This window comes from Halichoerus grypus, chromosome 1, assembly GCF_964656455.1.
Source record: "Halichoerus grypus chromosome 1, mHalGry1.hap1.1, whole genome shotgun sequence".
Taxonomy (NCBI): domain Eukaryota; kingdom Metazoa; phylum Chordata; class Mammalia; order Carnivora; family Phocidae; genus Halichoerus; species Halichoerus grypus.
Genome location: NC_135712.1, coordinates 1,997,845 through 2,010,866, shown reverse-complemented (window position 1 = coordinate 2,010,866; position 13,022 = coordinate 1,997,845). Strand labels below are relative to the sequence as shown.

The window sequence follows — 13,022 nt, the reverse complement described above, 5'->3', positions numbered from 1 at the left end:
TGTCGGCCCTGCTGAAGACCTGACGTGGTGACCAGACGGCGGCAAGCAGCACCTTCTGTGCTGGCTACGGGACCCTGCTCTCGGGACACTACTGGGCCTGCTCCCCCGTCCCCCAGCCACCCGGGAGCGACCTGGAAGCAATCATCCTGCATCTTCCTTCAAAATAAAGCCTTCAGCTCCTGTGGTCACCCCTCGTGTGGGCTCCAGATGTGCGAGCACCCGGACCCCTCCCCGGGCCGGGCATCCTTGCGACCCTGGTGACACCGGAGGTTGTTTAGAGCTCACGGGGTTCCCACACGAGCTGCCGTCAGCCTGTCACCTGCACAGGCCCTTGTACAGCTGCTCCGTGCCACGTCGTCATCCTCAGCCGCCGGCCCTGCGTGTCCAGGCCTCCTTGCGAATCCCCACGTGGCTACCCGAGGTCGGCTCCCAGGCCATCGCTGAACGTTCTCCTAAACTGGCGAACACACACCCAGGCCCGTTGTTGGGGGACAGCTCTGCCCTAGGCCGGCCGGGCTGTTTTTGGGGGTCCGGCCTCACCACGATGGTGAGGAGAAGGAGAAGGAGCTCCTGCTCGAGGACTCTGTCCAACACTGAACAGAGCCACAGACCGCACCGCCTGGTTCCATCCCAGCTCTGCCAGACGCCGGTCCGGGAACCCTGTGCCTCAGTGTCCCCGGGTGTAAAGGGAGACTGCAGCAGCGCTCAGCACACAGTATGGCTGTGAGGACCGAGTGGGAGGAGGTGGGCGAAGCTCCTGGTTCTGGCACTTTCCGCCCGCCTGGCTCAGCCCGCAGGAAGGCGCGTGGCTGCAAGGAATCACGCCCACCCCAGTCCCACTGCTCCTGGGGCGCCCCCTCTCAGGAATGGCAGCCCCAGGAATGACCTCCTCCTGCTGGCAAACTCGGGGTCGAGCTCGGGAACCGGCTTCCCACACGTGCCTCCGTGTCGCTCTGGCCACCCGCCTCCCCCGCGCCGGACACGCCGCCCGGCCACTCCCTCCTGCCCACCGCAGCCGGGGGCCACTCAGCCCGGCTCTTCTCGGCCGCCGCCTTCCGCCTGCCCATCGCGGACCCGGCCGCCCCCTCTGCGGCTTGTCCTCACGTCCCTCCCCGAGGGCGCCGCCCCCGCTGCGCGGACACTGGACGTGGCGCCCCGGCTGCGCCGTGAGTGCTGTAAGGCAGACGGTGGGCGGCGGGTCGGCCTCCCCCACCGGGCGTGCACGGCGCAGCCCTGGATGGTGGAGGAAGGAGCAGGAGCTGTGCTCCAGAGCGCGCTGGCCTGGTCCCTGCGCTGGGGGCTCTCCGAGCGCCCCGGGCTCCGCCTCCCACACGCCCGATGCCGCCCGCGGAGGAGGTGCCCGCGGAGGAGGCGCCCACGGGGGGCGGGGGGGGAGCCTGCGCTCTGGAACGTCATCTTTCTCCTGGTGTTTGAGACCCACCCGGTAGGCGGCCTCCAGGCTTGTGTTAGAGGAGACGGTGCGCGTGGAATGTTCCAGCAGCTTTCAGTCTCCCCGGGCTCTCTGCGCGGGGCTGGTCTCAGTGTGGGGGCTGCTTGGCACAGCCCCCACCGCCCTTCCATTTCCCTGCAGATCCCGCAGGAGGGGCACTCGGCGTGTTTCCTCCTCTGCCCCCGACGTCCAACGCCAAAGGAGTCACCACCCAAAGGGGCACAGAGAGCCCCCAAAGCATTTCTGCTGGGCGAACCAGGGGCCAGAGAAACAAGCAAGGGATGTTCCGGAAGGACCCAGGGAGGAAGGAGTCATGTTGCTGGTGACATGCTCTCCATGATGATGGCAGTAAGTAGAGACGGAGTGCCCACAGCTCCCTCGGCAACAGGGAAGCGCCCGCCCCGCGGCCTGAGATGGGTGGTGTGGGCCCCGCCCAGCCCCTGTGCCTCCTCGACAGGACCCTTGGCCAGGACCAGAGTCGAGAGGGCTCCCCGGGGTGCCCGGCCCTGTCCCACCCTGATAAACACTCGTCACGCCTCGCTCCACTCAAAGTCTTTGCCAGCCTGCCCCGTGGAACCTGGAACCAGCTGAGGGACCCTCACGGTCTGAAGTGCAAGTGGGCAGGGCCGTCCCCGCACTTGGCCAGGTCAGGCGCCTGCTGCCCGGCTGCTCAGGGCACCCGCCCAGGGGCCACGAGGCCCACTGAGCACCCAGCGCTGCCCAGGAAGCTCGGTGCCAGAGGGAGGGCAGGGCAGGGCCCCCTCCCGCCTCGTTGTCGGGCTCTTCTCAGGGCCCCAGGGACTCAGCCTGAGCCTCCTGTGGGGGTGTTGCCTGGGTGAGGGGGGCTTGGAGCCGGCGCTGGTCCTGGCTCTTGGGGTCCCCGGGTCCCGCGTCTCCAGCTGCCGGGTGGCCTGCTGGAGGCGGGACACAGGGCTCCCGCCGGCTCCTTACCAGGAAGGCCTGGAATAGCTGGAAGGAGCCGAAGAGCCAGACATACAGATGGGAGTGCAGCTTCGTGGACCTGCCGTTGAAGGCGTTGGCCACCACCAGGAACGAGTAGGGCCCCACGGTGAAGAACTCCCAGTCGTAGGCCCCGGACGTAGCAATGGTCTGGTTGGCCTCGAAGAGGCGGGTCCTCGGGTTCCACTTGTAGATGACACTGTCGATGTTGTGGTTGTCACCTGCAAGCCAGGCGGCCGCCGTCACACACCACAGGCAGACATCCCCTCACGGCGGCCTGCCCTGACCTGCCCCAGGGCCCGGGGGTCCATCCGGTGCTGTCGGGCCTCTGGCCGCCGGGCACCTTCCCTGTGGTCCCCTGCGCTCCCTGCCCCTGTGCCCACGGGAAAGCCCTCCCTGGGTCCCTCCTTTGGAGGCTCCAGACCCCTCCCCCCGTGGCCTTCTGTCTTAGAGATGGGATCCCAGCCTCACCTCTCCCCCTGCCCAACAACCCCGCCGCCCTCACTGTCCCCTCAGTTCAGGCCTTCGCACCTTCTGTCCACATTGTGCTCCCTGGAGCCCCCCTGGTGGGGCCAGCTTCTCCCAGAACACTCCTTCTCTGGGGAGCACTGGTTAGCGGGCTCCTGGGGCCCCGCTGCCCATGGCTGGGGTCCCTACAGAGCTCCCTGGCTGCAGATGCCCTACAGGGCCCACTGCCTCAGACCCTGCTGTCCGGAGTTACACGACCAGGAGGGGCCAGCTGCGGCCACTCAGGCAGTCACGGGCCCAGAAACCAGGCCCCCAGCCTCGGCCAGGCCCGTCCCCCACCGTGCCCGCTGCACCACAGAGTTTGTGTCTAGAGGGCACGAGACAACGCCCCGCATCCTTCTCCCAGCACACTGCCCGCACCACCGTCCCTCTGCCGGTCCAACAGCTCACCTTCACACCTGTTTCAGCCAACCCCTCCTCCGAGGAGGCCAGTTAGTTAGTTAGTTAGTTGGTTAGTTTCAAATGAGGTGGTCTGGCCCACGTTCCCATAACCACTCTCCTGGACAGGCACCCACACACACCGCGCACCTGTCTTCCTACCTGGACGGGGAGAAGGTGCTCAGGTGTGCTTGCCTCAGACGTCACTGTCAGATGGCCCGGCCCAGAGAATCGGGCCAGGTGTGACTTACTGTAATTTGTTAACCCGCAGGTGAGTCAGCCCCGCCCGCCCCCGTGGTTTCCTTCCTCGTGGACGGCCACAGCCTACCTTCCCGGTGGTTGGCCACGGCCAGGAAGTGCTCCCCGGCCACCTCGAAGGCCTCCCAGTCCCGGGCGCTGTGGGTGGGGACCCTCTGGTATGGCGTGAACCTCAGCTTCGTCTGGCTCCATTTGTAAATGACGGAGAACTCCTGACCCTTTTCATTCGGTTCAAAATTGGCCACAGCCAGGAAGACCTGAACGAGAGAGCCCGGGACACTGGTTCTTGCCGTGTACTCGAGGGGCCTGGCACCAAGGCTTCTGAGCACCCGCGTCTCGGTCCGAGGGCCACCGTCTCTGTGGATCTGTCCATCCCATTCCAGACCCTTAAACGTGTCTGTGTTCGTCAGCCCGTTGTCCCTATCTCTATCCCCAGACTAGGGAACAGCTTTATGCCCAGACTTGTCCTTCATCACCTGGATGAGGAGAACACATCACAAAGCCCTCCACCCGTACAGAAGCCCGTGCTTGTCACGTAGCTGACTTAGACACACAGGTGGCCGGCGTGCAACCGGACCAGGAGGCAAGCCGGCTCGGTGTGCGGGGCACACCCACTGAGCCCGGAAGCAAGCGTGCGCTTAGTAAGCCCCACACCTGTTTCTTTGACTGGACAGACCCTCCCCCCTTGTTTTTCTGAATTTCCCGATATTTCCTTGATGCAAAGTTCACATTTTTTATATGAAAATGTGGCCAACCAGAAGGCTGGAGTGCTAGTCAGCCATTCGCCACGCGGGACTGGGAGCGCGGCTGGGCCGCGGCGGGCCGCGAGCAACAGGAGTGCAGAGGCCTGTCCATTCTGCTCCCTGTTCATCCTCGGGGCAGGCCTGGGTGAGGGCAGGTGGTACCTGGCACTCACGTACTGCTGAGTGAGCGATTCCGGGGCTGGGCGCAAGACGGCGGCCCCAGGACACTGCCCCTGGAGTCGAGGGTGTAGATGGAGCTGATTAGACAACGGGTCATGCTGGGGGCAGCCCCTCAGACCCACCGCCCGTGCCTCTGCTCCACCCGGCCCTGGCAGCCGGCGGCGCTGCCCGTGAGCGTCCCACCCTCACCTCCGGGCCCGGCCCCCTGCAGTGAGTCTGTCTCCTTCCCCAGATGATTTCCGCCTTGTTGACCGGCTCATCAAATGGGCCAACAAGCTTTTAATTGAGCCCCTATGGGTCTACGTAGAACTGGACAGTGTCATAGGAATGGTCTTGTTTTCTATTTTGTGGGAAGCCAAACAGACTTCACATTCTGGATTTAGAGACCCCGCCAAGTGTCCGACTTTGAAAGCCGTTGAGAACCTGAGTAAGACTGAAACCATGAGAAATACGTTCCCAGACCATCTACACGAGCAGTCCCAACCTTTGGGTTTTCCCAAGATGAAAAGGATCGAGACGGTCGCTGGGTGCAGACTTGCCTTTTTCCCGATGGTGAAGTGTCTCCAGGACTGGGCTTGGTGCGTGCGAATGTTCTGGTACGAGGCGAACTTTCCATCCGTCCACTTGTAGATGGCGGATGTGGTTTTGCGGTTGGCGGCTGCCACGAAGAGCCCGGCCTCAGGGATGGCAAAGACCTCGATGCCCAGCGTCTCCGAGTTGGTGAACAGGCTCTGATGCTCCTCCACATAGTCCAGCTTTTCTCTGGCTGGTGACAGAAATGTGGAGACCCGGTTAACGCCTCCCAGGACGGGGGCGCGACCCCAGGGCCCCGAGCCCTGACCCCCAGCTCTAGCCACGGTCAGGGCTTTCTCCGGGGCGACTTGCCCGGAGCACGTGTCGCCGTCACAGAGAGGCCATCAAAGCAGCCTGCTGGCGCCCGCACGGGTTTCAGGGTGGTGTGCTGAGCGGCCAGGGACACTGACTGGACGGCACGGATATGTCGGGTCCAAACTAGGCATTCCCACCTCCTGCGAAGGTGCACCCTCAAGTGCATGAGGGACTGGGGTCAAGGCTCGCGAGCGGCGGCTGCAGCCAGCTCCTGTTTCCTGTGGGCGAGGGTCCCGGGCGCCCTGGGCAGCCTCGACTCCTCGTCTCCACGCGGGAAGCACTCGGGGGAACAGCATGCTTCCAGGCTCCTGGCATCACCGCCTGGCATCTGTGATCCGAGGGGCAGACAGGGCGCCAGGAGGCTGCCCCCTCGGGGCCACGGGGACTAGACGCGGGGGGGTGACCAACCCTGCCCAGGAGGACGTGCGATTCCAGATGAAACCTGCAGGCCTGCTGTCCTGGGGGGCGCTCCCTATCCGCAAGTAATGCTGGCTCGAGAAGAGCCGTAAGTCCCCAGAGCCCGCTTCACCTGCTAACACGGAGACCCACTCGCTGCCCACACACAGGAACAGCCCCTTCCGGCTGGCGTCGAACCAGAACTGGGCGTCCTCCTCTTTGGTGCACGGAGGCCGGGAGCCCAGCGTCACCTTCATGTCGGTTTCTGGGGGGAGACAAGGAAGAGGAGTGTCCAGGTGCAGGTTCCCTGGAGGAAGACGGAGTGGGAGGCGGACCCCTGACCCAGGCTGTCCTGCCTTTGCCTCTGCACGTGGGGACCATGAGGACACAGGGGTCTCCATCGAGGCCCCGCACGGCAGGACAGAGGCTGCGAGGCTCCCCTGCCGGCCTCGCTGCCCGCTGCAGAGGGCGGCCCATCTTCCCCTAGAAAAGCCTCAGTGCTTCACACTGCTGCCCTGCTCGTCTCTCGGACCTGTCACTCTCTGGCGCGAGTTTGTATAAGCTTGAGTTTTGCCTTGTTTTTCGGTGTTTGACCCCATCACTTCTGGTGATTACACCTCATCTCGGGCCAAGCCCACTGGTCCTGATGGTGCTGTGGGGCCGATTCACAGCGATGTGGGCGCTGCATCCACACCGACAGCCAGCGCTGTGGGCACCTGGATGTTATCAGCGCCCGGCGGAGGCCTGGGCTCACACCCCGCCTCCTGCCTCTTGTCCTGAGCTGGAACTGGACGGATGTGGGAAACTTCCATGGAGTGCCCGAAAACTTCACTGTGCAGGGAAATCATTTTCCTCTGTGTCTCTTCTTTTATGATAAAAATTATTCAAAATTGTACTGTTACTATAAAATTATTCAAAATATCACAGCAATAAACTGCATCAATATGTAGACTATTTTTTAAAGATTTACTTATTTATTTTAGAGAGAGAGAGAGAGAGCAGGGGCAGAGGGAGAATCTCAAGCAGACTCACCACTGAGCAGGGAGCCCAACGTGGGGCTGGATCCCACGGCCCTGAGATCATGACCTGAGCCAAAACCGAGAGTCAGACGCTGAACCAACTGAGCCCTCCAGGTGCCCCAATCTGTAGACTAGTAATGTGCTCTCCAATGTGAAAAAATAAAAAGCAGCAGGTGGGGGGCACCTGGGTGGCTCCGTCAGTGAAGCATCTGCCTTTGGCTCAGGTCATGATCCCAGGGTCCTGGGATCGAGCCCCGCATCAGGCTCCCTGCTCAGCGGGAAGCCTGCGTCTCCCTCCGCCACTCCCCCTGCTTGTGCTCTCTCTCTTGCTGTCTCTCTCCCCAATAAATAAAATCTTAAAAAAAAAAAGCAGCAGCCTGTGCTGCTGGGAGTTTGGAAACACATCCCAGGATTGGATCGAGTGGACGATGCGCTGGGGGCTCGCCTGACTGGTGAAGCATGACCGCGAGGCTCGGGAGTGGCGGGGGCTGTCTCCCCGCCTGGCGAAGTGGTGGTGGGAGGGGATTTGGCAGCTCCGGTGCAGGGGTGTGGCTTACACGAACCATCCAGACTGTAACTTTACATGGAGAACACACAAGCACACACTAAAGAGAACGGTGCAGGGGACCCTCTGGGCTGGGGGATCACGGACAACTGAAATGTGCCTCTTGAAGTTCGGGGTCCCCACTGGGGCAGGGGCTGAGATTTAGATGCCTATCAGGGAGGGATGGGGATAAAGACCCCAAATACTGGTCTGGGGGAAAACAGGCAGCAGATGGAAGTCAGAAGGCTCAAGAGAAGGAAGATGATGTCAGGGAGCAGCCCCGGGCATCCCAAGCAGGACCAGTGGTCCCTTGAGGACACCATCCAAGCAGGGATTGGCGGCCACTGGGCGAGCCACCTGGAGGAAAGTTGGATGATGCTGGTGTGTCCAACGGGGCCAGTCTCTTTGTCAATTTGATAATCACCCTCCTGTCTTTGCTCCCAGGAGAGGTGGGAAAGTGACAAGGTTCTTGGGGTCCACCATCAGTGAGGGGGAGTGGGTGGCTTTGACCTACTAACCATAGGGATATTTTAGCACCTCATTATCTTCTGGCTTCCCTGTGAGACCCTGCAGGACAGGGGGGATGGACAGCACAGCCAGCTCGGCACTCCTGCAGGGACAGAGCCTTGGGGTGGCGTCCGAGCCGGGCAGCAGAACCAGCTGCCTCACCAGGCCCTGCAGAGAGAGGGACAGCATGTTCAGAACCTCGTCGCCAGAGAGCGCCTGGACCACTGGGCTCAGCCTGTCCAGACCCTGGTGGAGGGGTGGGAATGGAGGATGAAGGGTCTATCCACCTCTAGAGGTAGGAGAGAAGAGTCTGCTGATTGGTTGGGGGGAGTGGGGAGCACTGAGAGCAATGGTGGGGAACTATACACCATTCTAAGGTAATTAAGTCATGGAAGGGGTTTTTCCTGTGTACTAACCTAGAGTGACTGGGTTGCATTGCTCATCCATCCATCTGTCCATCTGTCTGTTCATCTACCCATCCATCCATCCATCGACCATAGTCCATCCATCACTCATCCACCCATCCATCCATCTACCCATATATTCATCCATCCACCCATCCATCCATCACTCACTCACTCATCCACCCATCCATATGTCCATCCTTCCACCCATCCAGCCATCCATCACTCACCCATATGTTCACCCACCCACCCACGCACCCACCCATCCATTTATCCATCACTCATCCATCCACCCATCCATCCATCCAGCCAGCCAGCCATATGTCCATCCACCTGCCCATCCAGCTATCCATCTATCCATCCACCCAAGCATGCCATCCATAAATATTCACCAAGCACCTATCATGTATCAGGCATGGGTCTAGACATAACACGGCAGGAAACAAAAGCCCCTACACTCATGGAACAAGGTCCCCCACCTGCAGTCTAAGGGAGAGACAGGTAATGAGCAAGCACACAGCTGGTCTGAGGGTGGTCAGGGCTACAGGGGATGGGTACAAGGCCCATCTTCTCTGAGGGGTGGGGGAAGGTCTCCACGGAAGAGGACATGGAGCAGGGCCCTGAGAGTGTAAGGTGTGAGCTCTGGGGGCAGTGAGGATGAGTGTGCACGGGAACACGGTGAAATGTGCTTGGCAAGTAAGGGGCCCCAGTGGACCCTAGGGCTCCCTGGTCCCGCGTGGCACACACACCAATCTGTCGAGCAGAGTGTGAGGACACCAGGCTTACAGTGGCAGCCCCTCTGTGAGTACGGATGTTGGGGCAGCCCCTCCCTTACCTACCGTGAACAGGCCTTTGGTCCTCTTACGGCTGCCGATGAAGAATCGGGCTCCTCGCACTGATAGGGTGGCCGGGAAGGGCACGTCAGCCATTCTGAAAACATTTGAGGGTGGTTTGAGGGCCATGGGGGAGCAGGGTCACAGCCATTCACGCAGAAAAGCGCAGGGAGAAGCAGCACAGGAGAGGTATCGTTTCCCGGAGCGGCATCGTTTCCCGGAGCGGCTGTAACGAGCACCACACACTGGGGGCTTGAGCAGCAGACGAGCCCCAGCTCTGGAGGCCAGAAGTCTGAGGTCAAGGTGCCACCTGGCCGTGCTCCCTCCGCAGGCTCCAGGGGAGGTTCCTCTAGCCTCTTCCAGCTTCTGGGGGCTTCTGGTAGTCCCCGGCTTGTAGCCCATGTCGTGCCCTCTGCCTGTCTTCACACGGCCTTCTCTGCCTCTTCTCCTCTTCTTAGAAGGACACCAGACTTGGGACAGGGGCCCGCCCTGCTCCGGGACCACCTCAACTGAACCCGGTCGCACCTGCAAAGACGTTGTCTCCAAGCAAGGTCCCATTCCCAGGTTCTGCTGGACCTGAACTGGAGGGATGCTCTTTGCCCCAGGACAAGAGTCTCCGGCAGCTGTCACTGCAGAGGTGTTTGTTCGGTGGCTGCCCCATCTCTCGGGAACCTTCCGTGGCTCCTACTGGCACTGGGTCCCCAGCCCGCCCACCCTCCACCAAGCCTGTGGGGAAACGGATGGTGTCTGGGAGGGAAGGGTCCTTGCTGGTGACCTGGGAGATGTTGGAAGATGTGGCCAGAGCTGGGTCTTGATGTGGACGTGGAGGCTGAAGCCTGGGGATGGGGGAAAGGTGGGCGCCGGCTGGAGGGGATGCCCTGACTGGGGCCTCTGGGGCGGACGAGCCAGGCAAGTGCCTCTCCTCACTGCCTCCTGCACCTCGATGCCATTCCCTCCCGTAAACGCACCTGCTCCCTCCAGGCTTGCATCTGGCTACAGCTGGCCGTGGTGAGGCCAGTTCCCGACCGCCTCCCAGAATAACCCGTGCTCCCATCACAGCTCCGATCACAGTGTGCCCTCTGCGAAGCCCGGTCCCAGGGCCCAGGTTCCTCCTTGGCCACCACCGGCTGCAGCCCTGGCTCCTTCCGTCCTGTCCCTGGCCCATGCTCCTGCCCGTCCCAGAGCTGTCCCCACTGCTGGGTCCCCACTGTCATCACCTGGTAAAGGCCCTGATGTCCTCAGGGGGTATGGGGGGCACTTGTGGTAGAGACGTATTTAAACAGAGCGTCTGAATGTCAAGGATTCTTTTTATTAGGGAGTAAGTGTCAACCAACAAAGCAGAGTGAGGTTCTACCTTTGCAAGTAGTATTTGGAATAATGGTAGATTTAATGCAAACGGGACAATTTGTGATTTAAAAAAAAAGAGTGCCCAGCCCCGTGAGCCAGGGTGGAAGCTGAGGGCAACGGGGGTCGTCACTCCCTGGTGGGGCCCCACGGGCCCTGGTCCAGCCTCGCAACCAGGGGACGGCGGGACAGGGAACGGACTCCGGCTTCTGAGTCCCCGGGGCTGGGTCGAAGCTACCAGAGGACGGTTCTGCCTGTTTATTTGGAGTTTCAGTGACTATTCACTCCCTCGGCCCAGACAAGCAAACCGAGTCTTGGGTCGAACGATGTGCTGAAACCGCAGAGCCGGAGCTGGGTCCGGTCAGGCCGCAGCTGCATTTCGGCTCCGCTGCCTGAGCTGTCTGTGAGCTTCCTCTGCGGCCTTCGGCGATGGCGCCCACGCTCGGCAGGGCACCCCCCCCCCCACATCCAGCGCACCCAGCCTGGGCGCCTGCGTCCGCCCCTCCCACCGGCCTTTCCGGAGGACAGGACCCTGCCGACGACCCTGCGCTCCTGCCTCAGGGGATGGTTCCCAGCGGCTGTTTGCCCACACGCCCGAGCGCCCACGGTGCGCACTGCAGGATGCCGGCCGCACCCGGGACGGCGCCCTGCCGCCCTGCCCCCCGGCCCCGGCTGCGTCTTGTCGGGCAGCACACAGCCCCGCGCCGCCCGCCCCTGGCGTCCGGTACCTACATGTCCAGCGGGAGGCCACAGTCCGTGGTGAGGGAGAAGGATCCTTCGGACACGGCCAAGACCAGCGTGTGCCACTCGCCGTCCGTCAGAGCGGGGCTGCGGAAGGTCACTCGGGTTTGCCAGGCGCCCGCCGGGTCCTGGCTGAGGAAGAGGAAGTGCAGCCGGGTGGGCGAGTACCGCAGGCCCAGCAGCAGGGCGTCCGCCTCCTCCGCCACCACTGTGAACAGGTATTCGTTCTTCTGGAAGAGAGGGTGCAGTGGGGGGCTGAGCTGGGGGGGTGGACGGGGGAGGGTGGACGGGGGAGAGTGGGGGCAGGGGAGGGTGGACAGGGGAGGGTGGACAGGGGAGAGTGGGGGCGGGGGAGGGTGGACAGGGGAGGGTGGGGGCGGGGGAGGGTGGGACAGGGGAAGGTGGGGGCGGGGGAGGGTGGACAGGGGAGGGTGGGGGCGGGGGAGGATGGAACAGGGGAAAGTGGGAGCAAGGGAGGGTGGACAGGGGAAGGTGGGACAGGGGAGAGTGGGGGCGGGGGAGGGTGGACAGGGGAGGGTGGACAGGGGAAGGTGGGGGCGGGGGAAGGTGGGGGCGGGGGAGGGTGGGGGCGAGGGAGGGTGGGACAGGGGAAGGTGGGAGCAAGGGAGGGTGGACAGGGGAGGGTGGACAGGGGAGGGTGGGACAGGGGAGAGTGGGGGCGGGGGAGGGTGGACAGGGGAGGGTGGACAGGGGAGGGTGGGACAGGGGAGAGTGGGGGCTGGACAGGGGAAGCAGGGCGGGGGAGGGCAGGGCTCACAGGGCAGGGCCTACTGCGGTGACCGAGGTCTGTGACAAAACCAAAAGCCCTGCTCAAACCTATTAGGCTGGCTACTAGCAAAACCCAGGAGAGCGTGCTGACGGGACTGCAGGGAAATTGGGACGGGGCGTGGAAAGGCGCCCGGCCCGTGGGGTAGCTGTCGTAGAGAACGGAGTGGCGCGCCCCGGAAACAGCCTTACAGAATCAGCCCAGGACCCAGCAAGCGCTCCGGGCCAGCGCCTGGATGGACGGCTGGGTCTCGGGGAGATGCACCGCGTGCCGAGCCCGTTAGTCACAGGCACTAACACGCAGAAGCAGCCGGGGAACCCGCGGTCGGCCCGTACAAGGCACGGTGACTCAGCCTTACACACAAGTCCCAGCGTCCACACCGGTGGCCCCAGAGGACGTCACGCTGAGGGAGGTCAGCCAGTCTCTCAGGACACGTACCGCATGGTCCCACTTCCGTGAGGGACCCAGAGCCGCCCCCTTCGGAGACAGCACAACGGGGGTGCCAGGGCTGGGGAGGAGCGGCCATCAGGCTCAGAGGGGGGATGGAAAAGTCTGGACACGGATGGTGGGGATGGCGCAAGACAGTGTGAAGGTGCTGAGTGCCACGGAACCGGAGACCCAGGGTGCCTCGCTTCCCAGCTCAGACCGCACACGCTTGACTGTCCGCCCGTGCAGCTCAGGGTGCGGCTCAGGGGGCTGACGGCGCTAGAGTGGGTGTGGGAGTTTGGGCGACACGTTCTCCAGCAAGCCCCCCCTCCTAAAACAGTGCCCACTCCCGGGCAACAATGCTGCCAACTCGGTTAAAGCCGCCACGATCCTTGTCTTCAACCTAACACCAAATCCAGTAAAATGCACTTGGCACGCTTGGGTCACACGGCCTGTGGTGCTGAGGGGACACACAGGCCCCACTGGTTTCCAGGCTGGGACGTGGCACCCGGACGTACGCTCCACAGTAAGGGAACCCTCTCTCCCATGTGGCATCTTTCAGGGAGTGGGGTGATGCGTGGAAGCCAAGAGCCACAAAGTCAGGACAAAATCCTCACGGTGGTGGCTCGGGACATG

General features: G+C 62.7%; 1 protein-coding gene across 1 annotated transcript in view; it reads right to left on the bottom strand.

The window, feature by feature from the left end:
- The window catches only part of TSPEAR (thrombospondin type laminin G domain and EAR repeats), a 55,809-nt gene that overhangs the window by 14,382 nt on the left and 28,405 nt on the right, over positions 1 to 13,022 (bottom strand). The window contains exons 3-9 of the mRNA XM_036097254.2: positions 11,165 to 11,403; positions 9,095 to 9,185; positions 7,863 to 8,019; positions 5,915 to 6,046; positions 5,037 to 5,263; positions 3,645 to 3,831; positions 2,402 to 2,631 (exon numbers count right to left, since the gene is read on the bottom strand). Of these exons, the coding sequence (XP_035953147.2) occupies positions 2,402 to 2,631; positions 3,645 to 3,831; positions 5,037 to 5,263; positions 5,915 to 6,046; positions 7,863 to 8,019; positions 9,095 to 9,185; positions 11,165 to 11,403 (1,263 nt within the window). The remainder of the gene's footprint in view (positions 1 to 2,401; positions 2,632 to 3,644; positions 3,832 to 5,036; positions 5,264 to 5,914; positions 6,047 to 7,862; positions 8,020 to 9,094; positions 9,186 to 11,164; positions 11,404 to 13,022) is intronic.